General features: G+C 37.7%; 1 protein-coding gene across 1 annotated transcript; it reads left to right on the top strand.

Annotated features, from left to right (window-relative positions):
- Positions 1-283: 283 nt before the first annotated feature.
- Positions 284-17,752, top strand: slc30a7 (solute carrier family 30 member 7). Its single transcript, XM_027159169.2, has 11 exons — positions 284-455; positions 912-1,013; positions 2,261-2,374; positions 3,803-3,890; positions 3,984-4,113; positions 4,511-4,711; positions 6,395-6,445; positions 7,601-7,736; positions 16,105-16,195; positions 16,340-16,489; positions 16,894-17,752. The coding sequence occupies exons 1-11, from the start codon at positions 376-378 to the stop codon at positions 16,939-16,941; spliced, it is 1,191 nt and encodes a 396-aa protein (XP_027014970.1). The 5' UTR covers positions 284-375; the 3' UTR covers positions 16,942-17,752.
- Positions 17,753-18,034: the final 282 nt, after the last annotated feature.

The raw sequence follows: 18,034 nt of genomic DNA, 5'->3' as shown, positions 1-18,034 counted from the left end.
TGATGTAGAAATATCAGTTGTAAAGCAGCACCTAAAGTGGAATGTGGTATTATATTAAAATGTACATTAGTTGAAAGTAACATGGTAATAGTTAGTACTGTATTATTATAATAGCACGATGTATTGTAGAATGCATTGTGGAAGAATGTAGCAAGGTGGTGCTCACTATTGTGGAAGGTAGTGGTGTGGATTATAGTGCAGTGGGATGTACAGTGTAGTGTTTACATTGGCAAAATGTACTACAGGCAGTTTCACATGCGGACGCCGACGTAATGACGTCACGCCTACACATCTCCCCCCCTCCCCACCACTCATCTCCTGTAACAACAGCAGAAGGAACGCGAGGCTGCAGGTGAAGGTGCTGGTTAAAATAAGATGTTACCCTTATCTATTAAAGATGATGAATACAAACCTGCGAAGTTCAATCTGGTCCTCAAACTCTCCGGATGGTTCAGGTAATATCTGCCTTTTTCTAAATAGCACCCAGAAGCTAAGTGGCTAAACTGTTAGCACGCTAATTCATCCTGATGATAAACTGCAGTCTTTTTTAATCCTGTGCCAAGGAATAATAATAATATAAAAAACATTTGTCTAACCTTAACACTGTTTGACAAAGAGAAATGTAACCAGTGGGACTGTCTATGTAGTTCTTAGTTGAAACAGCTGAGTTAGAAAGCGCTCTAACTTTGATAGGGTTCATGCTAGCTTTACTGACTAGCCATGTAAACACCTGTCTATTACATAGATGAATAAATCAGAGCGGCGTTCTGCTTTTTATATTGTTTATGCAGATTAAAAAGTACCACTGTTGTGTTTGTCTAGTTTAACTGGTGTAAAGTTAGCAGGCTTCTTGTTTAAATGAATTGATGCGGCTAAGCTAACGAGACTGTGTCCATTTGTCGGCTTTTTAGATCAATTCTGGCTGACAAGACATCACGGAATTTATTTTTCTTCCTGTGCCTGAATTTGTCCTTTGCGTTTGTGGAGTTACTGTACGGCATATGGAGTAACAGGTAAGTGTATTGGTGTGAGACTTTAACTAAAGGCTAACAGCTAGAAGCTTAGCTGAGTGAGTGGGAACCAAACAAACGTCACTGTGAGCTCAGATGTGCCACGTATGTCTAAAGACTGAAGCAGTCCGTGTTTCCTGCTCACAGCTTCTTTTACTGACCGTGTTAACAGGTCTTAATAAACATATCCGCTGTAAATAAATCCTGGCTGTATTGTCTGCTAGTTTTAAGTCTCTTAAATGTTTAGAAACAACTCTGACAATGATAAGGCAGCAGCCTTTGTAATACTTTCACGTTTCCGAACTTTGATAAGATTGCAGCAAAACAACGTGTTCCCTCAAAACATTACTGTTTCCGGCTCTTATCATGAGATAATAGATTATGTATGTTCGAAAACTTCCCAGAAGCTGCTGAACGAGGGCATGAACTAATCTTCATATTTACTGAATCGTCATGATTTTGTGCAGGTATATATGTTAGGTAAAGAAAGGTGTTTTTTTTTTCTTTGGCCATGGCATCAAAAATGAGCTGTTTTACATATTTAAAAAGTGTATAATTTCTTTTAATATCACAGCCAGAATGAAGCAGTAGTATTGAAGAGTCAGAAAAGAAACATAGAGGCAAGAGTTATTTGAATATATTTGTTATATTTGGGTAATGAACAGCAATTGGGTGTGTGTGTGTGTGGGGGGGGGGGTTATCAGTTATGAGTGAATCATTGTTTGGAACAATAGTGATTAATGAAAGCAATAGTTATTTAGTGACTAGACTGTGTGAATGGTAGTGGTTAGTGATTGGTCATTAGGAACTACCGTAGAGAGTTAAGTGAACCGGTTCAACTTGTCTGACCAGCAGCTGTGAAGTGCAAGACACAAAAAGTAAAATTCTTGCATTGTTCATGTTGACTGCTCATGGCTTCACGGCTCTAGCTATCTAGCTAAGCTGCTTATTAAAACAGATCCACCTCAACTATATTTCAGTGTGTTTGGGCTACTAATGTTGTTATGTAGTCTTTTTTGTGTGCATTGTGTTGTACGTCTGATTTTACAGCAAATGTAACCAACACAATTTACACAGAAATTAAATCTGGGCCCCACTGATTGACTTTTTTTAAGAGTTGCTATTAAAATATTTGTTTAGTTTTAAAAATATGTCTATGACTACGAGGATTATTTTGCTTATATATTATTATACAGATGTTGTAAATATTCATCAGTGTTGTGTTTTTCTCTGTCTCTCTTCCATACCAGTTTAGGGCTGATATCAGATTCCTTTCACATGTTTTTTGACTGCACAGCCCTTCTGGCAGGTCTTGCAGCATCAGTGATTTCACGGTGGAGGTCCAATGACTCCTTCTCATACGGGTAAGCACTCAGACTCTGATGAAACATGTGGTTGGCTTTGTTTTGTTGAAAGTATTTCCGTTCTATGATATTTGTATGATTGGCTTTGATATGTATCTGTAATATTACGGTAAATAATATTAAATATTCTTGATATTTTTGTTTGTAGCAATCAGCTGTCTTTTTCACATTGTGCGATTGCTTCATGAGTATTACTTGTCACACTGACTGCACCGAATTTTGACCACATTCTATAGCAAGCTGTTTGATAACGTAATGTCTCTATCTCAGATCATATACTGAAGATCCTCTAAAGCTAGAGATGTGATTAAAGAAAATGACTACATTCTGCTCATGACATGAATCTATAAATTAGTTTGTATAGAAAACTGGCATGTGTAGGTAGAATCATGTTCTCTGTTTAAAAGTGGCAATGTTTTGCTTAGAGAAGACACATTAAAATGAACAGGAAATTTTGTTGTTGTTTGTGGTTGAAGAAAAGAGGAGAACAAAGAAATCTGTTCTTCAAGGTCAGGTAATTCAGATGAGGATTTTTCTGTCCATTAGCATGTGTGGTAGCTTTATATCTATGTGTGGTCAATCATGTAGGCTATTGGTGTTGGATTCATTAATTTCAGCAAGTCAGTGTTTTGAATGATCGCTAGCTCCAACATTTCAGATGTGGTGGTATTGGTGTTTTTAAGATGAGAGTCAAAATAGCAGCCTCACACAGAGAGAGTAAACATTTATTTTACACACCTCCAGAAACTTATTGTTAGTAAGCTTTGGTCACAGTGGCACAAAATTGACTGACAACTTAAGTATCCGAGTACTGCTGATCTCAGCTCATAGCAAAAGAATTAGCTTATGATGTGCAATATTTTAGGCAAAAGCAAATATTGATGATAAACTCCTACAGTATAACCCCAGCTTAAGGAACACCTGAGATGGAACTGGGTGATATCATGGCATGATATTAATATTATTATAAATTTTGGCACAATACACTTTTCTGTTTATTTTACAAATATCATTTACAAACTGATTTGATGGCAGCATTTTGTACTGAATTGTAAAAATTTGAATCAACATTTTTTTAGATTGTTCTTTTATAATGCTTATTAACTTAAAATAAAAATATAAATTTTCAGCTTAATAAATGTTTACATTGTGGACATAAGTAATTCATAAAACAATGAATCACTACTGTCTTGCAGGATTTATCAGACTATACCTTATGATGTGTATCATTCAAATGTCTTCAAGTATTGTGAAATGATGGTTTTTGTCAAATCACACCTTTCCAACTTAATTTAAACTGTTCCAATAAACCATTTTCTTGTCTTTCTCATGACCTGCATGTGCACAAACGCAGTTTTGTATAAAGACATCATTGTTAATTGGTGTAATTTAGTAAAATTCCACTGATCACATGCTTCTGCTTTGCAGTTATGTGAGAGCAGAAGTACTGGCAGGTTTCGTCAATGGCCTCTTCCTTATTTTCACTGCGTTTTTTATCTTCTCAGAAGGAGTGGAGGTGAGAGCAGGACTTGTTTTAATAACTCTCACTCGATGGGTTGGCGTGTTACTGATGCCTTATTAAAATGTATTTCTGTCTCTCAAACCTAAGAGAGCGTTAGAGCCTCCAGATGTGCATCATGAGCGCTTGCTCCCGGTGTCCATCGCAGGGCTCCTCGTCAACCTTGTCGGCATCTTTGTGTTCCAGCACGGAGGACACGGACACTCTCATGGTGGAGAAGGTACTGTTTTTGTTTTTTGTTTTTTTTTTTTTTAAATAACACTGTAAATGAAAGTTTCTGAAAAGGTTTCATGGTTACATGACAGGCTGTGTTTTGTTGTTATATTAACTTTGAGAGAGAAATGAGAGCTGATGAGATCAGCGGTTCATGGCAGATACAACATAAGGCTCTAACTGGTTTCACAGATGTTCTTCAATGTACAATGTCACTATTAACAGGCAACTAGTGTGTAATATAGTTCTGAAATAAGGAAATGTAAATGCTGTAAAATTGCTATGGCATAAGAGGAGTCGTCCTGATCATTTTATTTTTATGCAAATTTTTATAGAAGCTTGATTTTATCTGATGTTGCAGTAATATAGAACGCAGTAACATGGTTGGATTTATCTCTCTGTAGATCATGGGCACAGCCACTCTCTTTTTAATGGCAGTGTGGGCCACGGGGGACATGGGCACAGCCACGGGGGACATGGGCACAGCCACGGGGGACATGGGCACAGCCACGATTCTAAACATGGGCCCGGTCACGGACATGATCACAGTCATGCTCACGGGCATGATCATGGACATGGTCATTCACATGAATCTCACTGCAACGGTAAGTCCTGGAGCTGGTTTTTAATGTATTGTTTTTGGTTTTGAGGTTTAATTTGTTTTTATTTCAATCATTTTTATGTATGTATTTTCAGTAAAGCTCATAACCAGATCAGTCATGATTACATCATGATTTAGTACGCTTGTTCTGACAGTGTGGTCTAAATAGAGGCTCACTATTCGAAATCATTTTGTTTTAAGAAAGCTTGCCGAAAAGGTTCACAGAGTGTGGTTGGGACTAAAGATGACGAGTACTTTTTGTCCGATACTGATTCTTAAATTTTCAGATCCCAACATCCAAACTACATATTAGTTAAAAGTGTTCATAATGTGTGTGGTTTTTTTTTTTTTTTTGTGGGCTAAAATAACTTCCCAGTTAATCGCTTTGCCACAAAATCTTCACTTGACAGTTAAACTGATTTATAAAGATAAAACCAATATTGTATGTAATACAAATATAATAAAATCAATCCTAACAAAAGTAAGTTCTGTCAAGTCTTTTTAGATGTAAAAGATTGGTGCCATTTGTAGGTGTGCATTGGGACACAACCCGAAAGTAGCACAATCAGAGATTTACACTTTCACATGGCCGCAGATGGTCATGCATGAAGCCTGCTCAACAAATACTGCATTTAACTTACTTTGAAAGTTGAAGCGTGTAAAATTTCATTTCTGAGAAAAAAAGTAAGTTACAAAAAATGCCTTTATGTTCCTTTTTTATCACCAAACTACCTGTCTGTGATGAGTGACCTGTATTTACCTCCTCAAAACATGTTCAATTCAATTCAAGTTTATTTGTATAGCGCTTTTTACAATAGACATTGTCACAAAGCTGCTTTACAGAACATAAACACAGAGCAGAAGGTAAACATAATTAATGATAAAGGAAATAATGAATAATAAAAGAAATAAGAATTAACAGAATAAAAATTCTAGATTATTATTAGTTGTATATAGTTCACAGTGTGTATGTATTTATTCCCCTATGAGCAAGTCTGAGGTGACTCAGGCAGCAGTGGCAAGGAAAAACTCCCTTAAATTGGTAAAGGAAGAAACCTTGAGAGGAACCGGACTCAAGGGGGAACCCATCCTCATATGGGTGACACTGGGGGTGTGATTGTAATATACAGTCAGTTAAATGTTGTATTGGTGTAAGGTTCAGGGACTTTTGATCTCCTGAGTACCACAGAGTCTAACTGGAGATATGTATATTCAGTGTTAGATTTAACAAAAAAAAAGTCTGACACAAGCATATACAGTATAAGGTGTGTAAAGCATAAGAAACTGCCTGGATTATAGGTGATGCAGTGACTGTACGTGATGATTTAACACTTCATTCTGAACTTGGGGGTTAAGACTTCCTGAACTGAAACTCCTAGTTGAGGAAGCATTTTGTGGTTAAAATCTAGAAATGCTAAGTTAAAACTTAAAAAAAAAAATTCACATGCTTTCACACACAAGGCTACAGGTTTGTTTATATTTCGAGAAAACAAATTGACATGAAATACACCCAGAAAACTGTTGCTTCAATTTGAATCAGTCATCATGCTCCTTCTGTTTCCTTTTGTTCAATTTGATATCCTTATATAAAACCACAGTATGTTTTTATATATATTGCACAATCCAGCTCTCTTTTTCTTTAATGGAACTTGTGTAATTCATGTATGTTTTTTTTTTTTGTGTGTAGATGACCACTTGCACATTCCAGAGAGAGGTTCCAGCAAACAGATCTTACAAGGTAAAATTAGCTTTCAGTCTTCTGACCACCAGATGGTGTGAGAGTCCTATATGTAACGTGTTACTGTACTGTTCTGTGGCACCTTATTTTAAAGAAAACATTTGCGTTTTAACGGTCATGTCTAGGACACTGGCATTGATTGTTTTGTTAATGCATGGGGGGAAAACAGGGCTGCAAGAAAAGTAATGCCTAGCCATGTGACATGTTCATTATCACCAGACCTGATTAGTTGATGGAGTTTTATTTGTGGCAAGGTGATGGGTCAGTCCAGCCCATAGACTGACCTTTAACCCTCAGGACTAACCGGGTTAACACTGACATCTGAGAGAGAGCAGGATTGCTGTTGCTTTAAAGCTCTTTGTGTGAGCCTGTGTGGGAAAAATGAGCAAAGAAGGGAAAGTGAGCGTGTCCCCTTTACCCTGGCACGCATGCACACACACACACGCACACACACACACAGAGAATGGGTCCTGTGGGAGGCCTGCTCAGGGGAAATACGGAGAGGGAGGAGGTGACAGTGCAAAAGGTTGCCCTGTTTTTGGGCCCTGAGACCTTTTCACCTTTTCACATCTCTGTTCCTGTGATGAATCGACTCTCTGCAATTCTTTGTGGGTGTCACTGCTTTTTAAGGGCTTCAGCATTCCTGTTTTTCCTTCAGTTGTGCTCTTACTGCACTTGGATGAGATTTCCACTTAATTTCGGGTTATGTGGTTGCGCATTCTGGGAACCTGAAAGCGGCCTCAGTCTTGACGTGTTCAGCTCAGGGAAACTTTTTAAAAGAGAGGTTATTGTACCATCACAACTAGCTCGTTCTTTCACCACACACTTCTACCGTTTATTTGGCGTGTGTGCTAGAGCACGTGGCCCTCTTCCTGCCTGCAAGGTGTCTGAATGTCTGCCATTTTTGGTAGTTCTGATGCAAAGCCTTCACTTGACATTGTCTGACTTGGTCTATTTCTAGAAATTAAAATCCTGACCTTCGGCTTTCATTCTGCGTCACAGTTCTCTAAACAAACATCCACACGACTGCAGCCGCAGCCAAAAATAACTTGCATTTTGTGTGAGAACTGGTTTGAATTTAACACTGTCTTTAGGAGTACTGTGTGCGTGTGTGAGAGAGAGAGTCGTTAATCAGCCGTGTTTAACGTCCCACAGGAGTTTTTCTCCACATTGTCGCTGATACATTGGGAAGCATCGGTGTCATCATCTCAGCCTTATTGATGCAGAAGTATGACCTGATGATTGCTGATCCGATCTGTTCCATGCTCATCTCCATTCTCATAGGCGTCAGGTGGGAAGAAACACACACACACACACACATATATGCATAGGCACACAGATACTCGCTCACATGCTAACAGATTCATCGACAAAAATACTGACATATAGACACACAAAGAAATAGGCAGACGGATACAAAAAAAATGACACACACCAAATATGTGTATACACACACGCACAACAATATGGGTTTTTAAGAACAAAATGAGTTCATGTGTACCACCTCCACATAGAACATTGCCCAGAAACTAATATTTTCCTATAACAAAAGCTAATGTTAAAAGATTCACACGACATAGTTAATATATAAAATAGTTAACAGAATAGTTGTGATAAATTATGTTGATTTTATGGCAGTAAAATGATTGCAAGTAAAACTTATTTATTAAAAATTATAAACTTTCATTTTCAGGAAATAAAATAATTCAAAATTTTGTATGTTTAATTATGTTAATTGTTATTTATATATAAAGGTTTAAAAAAACATCATAATTAAAGCACAACAAGGGCTACTTTTCACTTCCATACATTTGTCTGCATGTTCAGTGCTCAGATCTTCAGACTGCTGTCTTGTACACAGGGTGGAGACCAGAGTTTCCCGCATGTGGTTAAGCCAACAGCTGTCTAGTGTACTATTCTTTTAGTTACAACTGCTGACAGAAACCAAGTATCTGCTAAACTTCTGACGCCATAAAGTTTCACAGTATCACACATTTAAGTTGCATCATATCTTTGTTTACTACTTTGTCTTATTCTAATAGAAGAAGAAATTGAGAATTGTGCTTTGTGACAGGTTTTAGGTTAAAGCACGTGAAGCTATTAGGAATTAACATTGCTGAATTGGTAATACTCTACTTCAGATGGACAGAAAAGTTTAGGAGTTGAATACAATTTAATTGATAATTACTGTATATAATATTTTCTGAATTATGTCATTTTTCATCAGAGTTTTTTTTCTAGATGCATTATTTAACTTAATTTTACTGGATTAGGTACCAGACACTTTTTTTGTATCAAATCCAAACACCGATACAGATATTTGGAGCAGAACACAGATACAGGTTGTGGAATTATTTGAGAATATATTATTAATTCAATTGTAAGGAGGAGGGGGGAATGGCCTCAAATGACAGACGCACAATTTGCAGAAATGCCCTATTGCATCTTTATCCCTATTGCAACTCAACTGCGTTCACATGTTTGAGGCTTTTCTTCTCCTCTCTCTGGAATGCAGCCGTGATCTGTGACTGTTACTTTAAAAATGTGAGAACAAAGACATCTTTTTAAGATGGATTTTCCCTCCTTGGACCTCGATCTCAAAAGAGATGGGGGTCTGTGTCATTGAGACTCTGCTTCATTTTTTTCTTTCTTTCTGAAGTTCCTCTCTCTTCAGTCACAATGTTGAATGTGGCTGCAAATGAAATGAACAGATCTTGTAGCTTGACAATACAGACAAAGCCTTCAGCTTGTCCTGCCGTTCCTCTTTAAAACATGAACATTGGGCTGTTAATGAGAGGGAGACATTTCAATACCGGTGCAGTGTAAAGAGAGCTATTACACAACCTGAGCTGGCAATTAAATCTTCGCTATTTAATAAGATTCTGTAGATTTGTCTGTAGACTCAGTGCTTAGTAATTCTCAACCTCATAGCTGTGTGTGTTGGGTGTGTGTGTTGGGTGTGTGTGTGTGTGTGTGTGTGGCCTGTGCAAGTGGAAAAGGGCATCTACTAAATGCTGTAAATGTACAAAGTGACTGACAGCTTATCTCATTTTTTACAACTGAGCAATTGCTCAAGGGCCCAGAGGTGGCAGCTTGGTGGACCTGGGGTTCAAACTCCCAATGTTCTGATTGGTAGTTGGACACCTAAACATTAGGTTACCACATCCCTGTGTGTGTACATGAAGTTGGTTGCAGTGAAGTGCCTTTAGTCTGCTGTTTTATTTTCTCTCTCTCTTTCTCTCACACACACACACACATTTATATATATACACACACATATATACACACACACACTCACTCCAATCACACATTGACATACATGTTTTATATATATATATCTCCACACAAAGCCGAATGAGTATTGCACACACAGGGTGGAGACCAGAGTTTCCCACAGTGGTAAAACCACCAGATGTCGTCTACTATCCTTTTAGCTAAAACTGCTGACAGAAACAAAGTATCTGCTGGACTTCTGACGCCATAAAGTTTCACATTATCACACATATAAGTAGCACCATTAATTGTAATAGTGTTATACTGTTACATCTTTAGTTAAAGCATGTGAACCTGTTGGAAAGTAACGAATTAGACTGAAGTAGTAAAACTCTGCTTTCCAACTACACATGCTTTATATTTCTTACCAAAAATGTTTACAAAGCTATTACACAACCTGAGCTGGCAATTAAAAATCAGAAACAGGTGCATGGGGTCTTAATGAGACCTGAGACCTGCTTGTTAAATAAATGTTTTACATAACTAGGCACTGAAACCTTCCATAAAAAAAATCTTGTTCGGGTTTTAAGAGTTAATATGTATTGCGATCATCTTTGTAAACATTTATATAGTAACTACAGCCTAATGTAATATTTTCCAGACTCTCTATTATCCTCAAGCCCATGAGATCTTAAATGAACAATAAATAAATAAATAAATAAGCTCGTGTAGCTAGTTCCCAACTAATAGTCATTGTGCTAATCCTTATACAGTCATTATATATAACCTATAAATAAGCTTTTGTTTGTCAGATGACTGATGGTGTTTTTGTTAGATGCACGACTACAAGATTTAAAATGTCTAATAAATCTGAATCTTCTAACATTATAGACTGTAACTGCTGCATTCTATCTGAATTGTCTTTAAAACAGCTAAGGATGTTGTTTTAAAATATAAGCACTTCATCCAGTCAGGCCTAAGAACACGTTACCTGTGATAAATCACTGGAATTTATGTTCTACATTGCTTTTATTGATCAGCAACAAAAACTATAATTAAAATCCACCATTCAGTCACAAACACATTGCAGCATCTTCACTTAACAATACGCTGTAGAAAAGGAAAACTATAGTAGAAAGCTCGGCTCGTTGTTTTACTAGTAATATTTTCTGTCATTCTCTAATAATTTAAATATTAGATGTCATTGAGCTCCTTTGTGACTCTCAGTAAATCAGTTTTACACAGAAGCACTGACATTTAAAACACAGCTGTCTAAATAAAGTCTGCATGCAGGACGATGACTGTTCTCAATAATCTGAAATGTTTGAAAGTCCAGGAAAAAATTTAGGAATAATCCAACTTTGTGTCCTTCTGCATCTCGTCACATTTGCTTGTCTTGTGTTTGGCTGATTGTTCCTCTGGCATCATCTGTCGTTTTTGTTCAGGGAGGTCATGCACTATAATGGCTCAGCGGGAATGCCTGTGGTTTCTGTAGTTGGACTGTAAGATGGACATTCTGGTGATTGAAGAGCTGAGAACATCAGCTGCCATGAAAGGCTTAATTTTTTTTGGACCTTTTTTAGACCCTTTTTTTAAGGATTTAACCATGATCAGCTCGTGAGTCTCACATTAAAACCCAGATTGAAACGGTCTTGATTGAGACTTTAGGATGTGTGTGTATAGAAGCAGCTTTGCTTGTGCATGTATCTGTGTTAGCTGGACACATGCAGAAAGCTCCTGCTGTTATGACCCTGATCTTTCCAAAATGAGGCTTAATTATTTTAAGCCCTGGCTCTGGGTGACTAATATTAACATAAATGAACATTTATTTAAGCCAAACTCATAAGGACAGAATCATTCAGCTGTGATCAGAGGTGAGGTATTTAGCACTGGCTCGGTGAAGTTAGTGTGTCAGCGTGTAAAACATTTCATTTTTTTCCCCCCTAAATGCCTAACAAACCTTGCTTTGAGAGGTGGAAAAGGCTTGAATGAATATATTTAGCTCACAAATTTGAGAACCTAACTCAAAGAATACCTCTCTTTCAGCTGAGATTTACACACAGACATGATGGATGTTTACAGCAGGCTTTTTGCAAGAGCTTTGGGAGGGTCTGGACTTGATGTTATGGGGAGTGTTCATGGTCGGACGAGATAGGCACATGCCACACGCCGCTCAGTGCCAGCAGTAGCTCCGGTTTCTCTAATGACAGGCTCCCCAGCTGGATCTTTTGAAATGGTTCAGTTTCCAGCTAAGTCGGCTTTAGCTAATGACCATGTTCAAGGCTGTACTTGTAATCTCCAGCGGAAAAAAAAAACAAGGCAAGACCTCCGTTTCAGAGGTTTCACAGAAGGGGCCTTTATTTTTAGTCGCTCAATATGTTGGGCATTTTTAAAGAGTCAACTACAAATCTGAGAGCACAGTTTGAGAGCAGCAAACACTCAGCTTTGATTTCTATCACTCTGTGTGAGTAAAGAGTCTTTCATACAAACAATAATAATGGCACCCAAATAGCTAAATGTTACATCCAGCATTTCTATTATATTTGAAGTACAAAGCTGCATCTATGCAGCAAACAGTGTTCTCTTGGCTGTTTCTTATCCCTTAAGTTGCGTTCATGGTTTACATTGACTTTGAGTAGCTGAGAATAGCAACTAGATAGTGCGTAAATATAGTGCATCAGATTTAATCAGAAAATATATACATATTGTTATAAAATAAAACACGTCAGTGTACTGAGAATTAAATAATTCAACAATAGTAAACCAGTAAAAATATTTTTAAGAATCAGTAAAGAATATTAAAAAAAGAAAAGAAAAAAAGGAAGACAAACATCAGAGTTGAGCTGCCACTTTAGTCTCTCATGGAGAGATGTGCTACATCATAATGAAAGTTTAATGTAGCAACAGAACTGTCAGCAGACCCAGGCGCAATTCTCCATTGTGTGTTTGTACATTAGTCTGTCTGAGTAAGCTCTTCAGGGAGTAACATGCCTTGAACGTATGATGCTTGACAGTGACTCATCTATAAGCACAGGAAGTCTGGAACAATACTTTGATGTCAGAAGTCTGAGGTCCCCTCATGTAGCGCTTTCCTGTTTTCATTCTTAAAGCCAAAACACGAGACGTTTGGAGCTCTTGTAATGTGCTGAATATAAAGAATTCAGTCCTGGGTAATTGTGCTATAGGTAAGGAATAAATCACTCTGTGTCATGCTGTAATAGGGAAATAATCAGCGACGGGTAGGTGTGGAGTTATGGAAATACTGTGTCCACCAATAACAGATTTTCCTGTAGAGTTTTGTCTCAGTAGTTTGTCAGCAATTATTATTTTTTTTATTTAAATTCTTGAATACTTAAATCTTTTTTTTAGTTACATGTAATGTACATATGGAAACGTTAGTGTATTATAACTTGTGTATATGATTGGCAGCTGCACTACTGCTGTTATAGAGGATTAATCAACACTTTCTTCCCAATTATGGAAACAGAAAATATATACTATACCTCTACAAAAGTCCATAATGAGCATGCAATAATGTTTTAAACTCTAAACATACATTACTTTCAAACCAATATATCAGTATTGCGATATATTAACATCATGGTGGACTCTTATTAATATCAAATAACTGAACAGTAAAGTTTCTTCCCTATTTTTTTATTTATGTTTTAAATATTTTATTATTTAGCTCCACATTTTTCTTACAAAATATTGTAAAACATATTGTGTAAAATCTTTAAAGTCTTTTTTTTTTTTTTTTGCCTAAACGCCCACCCTTGTTTAACCCTGATAAGGAGGTGTAAAGAGGATGCTTACATGTGCACAAATTCTAACACATCACTAATGTGAATACCACTACAGAGCGGTTACTTGGAAGAACTGCTGAGCTCACGAATTCTTATAGATTACATAAGAAGTTGCGTGACTGCTAATGCTCACAGAGCTGGTTTGATCTGGGAGCCATTAGCTGCAGTCATTCAATGGGCATTTGGTATGTGTGGCATATTACAGGAAGCTCTCAGCTCTGTGGGATATTGAGTGGCTGCAGATAATAAACTCATGGATTAATGAGAGATACATATTTTTGTTTCCTACAGATTTGTCCTAAGACATAAAGATGATGATGCTCATTATCGAGTAGATCTGGGTCAATAGGTCACTGCTTAGCCTAAAAGCAAAAAGCAAGCCTGTGTCAAGGATGAAGCTCTGAATGGGGTTTAAGAAAGGGGTAAAACAGAATAGATGAGGGGAGTAAAACGTAGGCCAAGCCCTGAAACCCTCTAATAGCTCCCATATGCATCCGTGGTTGAGGGTTGAGGGTTTGGGAAGGGGAGAGCAATGATCATGCTGCAGTAGATGATCTCCACAGAGCTCGGTGATGGAAGCAGGGCCATGTGTGGTTAGTATAATGCTGCCATGCCAGCTGTGAGGTCACACGCTAGCTATGTTAGCCACATCATGAGCAGCAGCATGGTCTGTGATTGGTATCAGGCAGTGGGCAGTCTTGCAAATGATTGCCTTGTACCAACACTTTGACTGCTTGCTAGTTTTGGCCTGACCTGGCATTCCTGAGACTAAAAACATTAGAGAAAGTGAGTCTCACTGGCTTTTTCCCCTGTCCTGAATTTATTTTGCAAATGAAAAGTGGTCAGGTATGGTCTCCATGTTTAAAGTTAAAACTGTGATTGAAAGTGTTCTTACACTAAAGCATGGTGAGAAGTGATCTGCCACAGTGATTTGGCAACGATTAGAGATATTTAAGTCAAGAACAGCAAATCATCATTTTTATTCGTTTATAGTTGCACTGAATATTGTGAAACATCATCAGAACAGGCTAATTCCTGTTGCTACTCAAGTTATAGCAACTAGCAACAGTCGTTCCTTTACCAAGAAACACATCTTGTCAGGTTACAGAGGACCCACATAGTGTACAACATTCCTCTGTCCTGAGAATGTCAGAATACTGTTTGTAGAGTATTTACCCTGAGGACTCTTCCAGAAATGTTCAAATAAACTTCTCCTTACAGAACATTTCACCATACCAACAGTTCTTAAGTATGTTTGTGTAGCACGTCAGCCACATATCTGTCCATCAGCTGTTATAGAAATCATAAAATATTTAAAAAAAGTCAGTTAAATGAAACCTGCACTGTTGTCAGAGCTACTGTTCTTAAACATGAATCAACATCTTCAGGCCAATCAGAATTCAACAGCACTGTGGTACAAGTAATGTGCTGTCAGTATTCCAAATAAAAGAAGTTTATGGACACCTCACCATCTCACTTATTGAACATCCCATTCTAGATTTAATCTTTCCTACCCTTTCCTATCATTCTCCTGCGAAGGCACTCGCACTCTTACACTCCAGTTTTGGCACAACATGTCTTCATGGAGCTCACTTTAAACACTGGGCCATTGTCATGCAGGAACATGTTTCAGCCCCTCATCGAGTAAAGAGAAATATTAAAGCTACTTCATACAAAGATTTTTGATCCAATTAAGTGCTCTTAACTTGATCCACACATTACAATCACACCCCCAGTGTCACCCATATGAGGATGGGTTCCCCCTTGAGTCTGGTTCCTCTCAAGGTTTCTTCCTTTACTAATTTAAGGGAGTTTTTCCTTGCCACTGCTGCCTGAGTCACCTCAGACTTGCTCATAGGGGGATAAATACATACAGATTGTGAACTATATACATCTAATAATAATCTAGAATTTTTATTCTGTTAATTCTTATTTCTTTTATTATTCGTTATTTCCTTTATCATTAATTATGTTTACCATCTGCTCTATGTTTGTTCTGTAAAGCTGCTTTGAGACAATGTCTATTGTAAGAAGCGCTATACAAATAAACTTGGATTGAATTGAACACATAGGGGTCACAGTCAGGCTTCCAAATATTTTTGGTCATATAGTGTTTTGTGGTAGAATATGAAATCCTTTTGCTCGATGTTTTTAACTCCTTTTTCGAACCGGTTCAACATGGTATCAATGGATAGTGGATGGCAATTCCAAGTTTTCTCTAAATACAGCTTATTTTTGAATATAGAATAAAATCTTAGACACTTGCTTCTATCCACAATTGGGACTGATAGGAACATGGCAAAAGAGATTAGGCTAACATTATCTGTGTACTTTTAAGAAGAAAGACTTTTGTAGTCATGACTATGCTTCGGACATAGTACTGTATAATGAGCATGTGAAGTAAGAATGCAAAGTGCATAGAAACTTGTATCTCTGATGTTCTTATTTTCTGGTGTATTTGTTCCACATTATGTGTTTACTTTTTTGAAATACTTTGTAGGCTTTTTTAACCAGTTTTGGATTAAATCTCTTGCCTAACATCAACTTCCAACAAGAAGGAAAATGAAATATCATGATGTGTGCCTGCATCTTGAAACACCATAGTACAGATAAAATAACCGGGAATCTTTACGTCCACAGCGTGGTTCCTCTGCTGAGGGAGTCCATTGGGATCCTGATGCAGCGAACTCCACCTGCTCTTGACCAAACTCTTCCTGAGTGCTACCAGAGAGTGAGTGCTGCTTCTTTTCACTTCTTAAAAAAAGCAGGCCTTAAATCTCACCATGACCAAAACAGCTGCATGCTTCTATTTCACTGCTGCCCTTTCTGGTTCCACACAATCGTTAGCTGTGGGTTCTTGTGGTTCTCTCTGCAGGTGCAGCAGCTGCAGGGTGTGTATAACTTGCAGGAAACACACTTCTGGACACTGTGCACTGACGTCTACATCGGCACGCTGAAACTCCTCGTGGCTCCAGATGCTGATTCCCGATGGATCCTCAGTCAGACGCACAACATTTTCACACAGGTGATGGGGAAAAAAAAACAATTCACCTGATCCAACAGCAGTACTGTAGTAAAATTGTACTAATATATATTGTATAATAGTGTGTATGTATGTATGTACCTCAGTATCTCAGCACTGGAATAACATGGAATAAGGATTTCAGTGAAGTTGTGTGCTGTGCTGAGAAACAGAAATGCTGTAGTGTGATTTATTATTAGTTCAGTGGGATAGACATAAAAGTGATAAGCACTTAATTTTATAGGCAGTAACAGACAAATAGTCTAATTGATATTTTGAATGACAGCAGTAAGGTCCAATTATTCTCTATAAGTAACTCTAACCTGGATGCATATGATTTTAAAAATATATTGTACTATAAAATATAACCAAGTACACAGTTTTTGACACCATGTTTGTGTCTCCAGGCAGGAGTAAGGCAGTTGTACGTTCAGATAGATGTGGCGGCCATGTAGGAGATACCCTGATTCAGGAGTCCTGGGACCAAAGCCCTCTGTGCTGCTACACGAAGCTCATCACCAAACCCAGCCCCATTTTGCCCGTTCTCTTAATTTCACTGGGTTTCCCGACATCGTCATCACCCAGTCGGCCCAATCTGGAGCGGCCGCCGTACAGTACAATACACTGACTCCAGGTTTATTCAGAGTTTGTTTTTTCCAGGAAAACCGAGAAAAGTGAAGACTACATTTGGGCCTTTTTTTTTTATATATATATATATCCCTTAAAGACTTTAGTCTGTATTCAGTGTCCTCTCCTTGTCAGAATGAGGTTTTAATTTTGTTTGTTTAAGAAGGAAAAGTCTAACAGTATGTGAAGTGAATCATCACTAGTATTTTCTTAGTGGTCTGGTGTCTTCGCAGCAGCGGATGTCGATCACTCGTATTGTTCCGCACTTCAGTTCAGCATCATGTTTTGATCTCTTAAGTGCCTTTCCCTCCCTGTGGATCTCTCGGACAATCTCACAAACATCTCCTTCATCAGTCATCTGGAAAATCATGGGTTATTCCAGCTTTGACGTTCCCTCTGTTTTTTGTTTTTTACTGCATGTTGTTCACTGATTATTTCTCAAATCTCTGCTCATGTAAAACTGGATGAAACACCAGCTTTATTCAGCCATATATGGATCTGAGGAGCCACTTAAATGTGAGAAGTCCATAATTTAACTGCCCATATGGATTTTTTTTTTAAAAAAAAACACAAAAAAAACCACATCTGTGCCACAGGCCAGTACATTTGTGCAATTCAATAAATTATATTGTCATCCGATTTGTCTTTTTTTTTTGCATTTGCTGGAATATTCATATAGTGATATGCTTTACTAAGTTTAGAATAGATCTAACTCCATCTTTCTTCTCTTAAGAAGCGTGTTGAAATTTTGAGTAAGCAGCTCACTTGTTTAAAGCTGAAGTAATGAACACTGTACATCCTTTAGTTTGTCCCGATCAATAATTCTCTCTGGATCAGGTTAAACTGGGCTTAAAACCCAGATCATGCCTCTTAATTATGTCCTCTGAAGGTAAAGTGCTACAAGAAAATGCAGTCACTGTC

Source organism: Tachysurus fulvidraco, chromosome 2 (assembly GCF_022655615.1).
Source record: "Tachysurus fulvidraco isolate hzauxx_2018 chromosome 2, HZAU_PFXX_2.0, whole genome shotgun sequence".
In the NCBI taxonomy this organism is placed as follows: Eukaryota; Metazoa; Chordata; class Actinopteri; order Siluriformes; family Bagridae; genus Tachysurus; species Tachysurus fulvidraco.
Note: the sequence above shows the minus strand (reverse complement) of the source record. Positions and strands in the feature narration are given on the sequence as shown.

What these genes read in the sequence shown, in the direction of transcription:
- slc30a7 (XM_027159169.2), top strand. Translation starts at nt 376, where the DNA reads ATGTTACCCTTATCTATTAAAGATGATGAATACAAACCTGCGAAGTTC. An exon ending in AAACTCTCCGGATGGTTCAG is followed by an intron (nt 456 to 911) that starts GTAATATCTGCC and finishes TCGGCTTTTTAG; the next exon opens with ATCAATTCTGGCTGACAAGA. An exon ending in TACGGCATATGGAGTAACAG is followed by an intron (nt 1,014 to 2,260) that starts GTAAGTGTATTG and finishes CTTCCATACCAG; the next exon opens with TTTAGGGCTGATATCAGATT.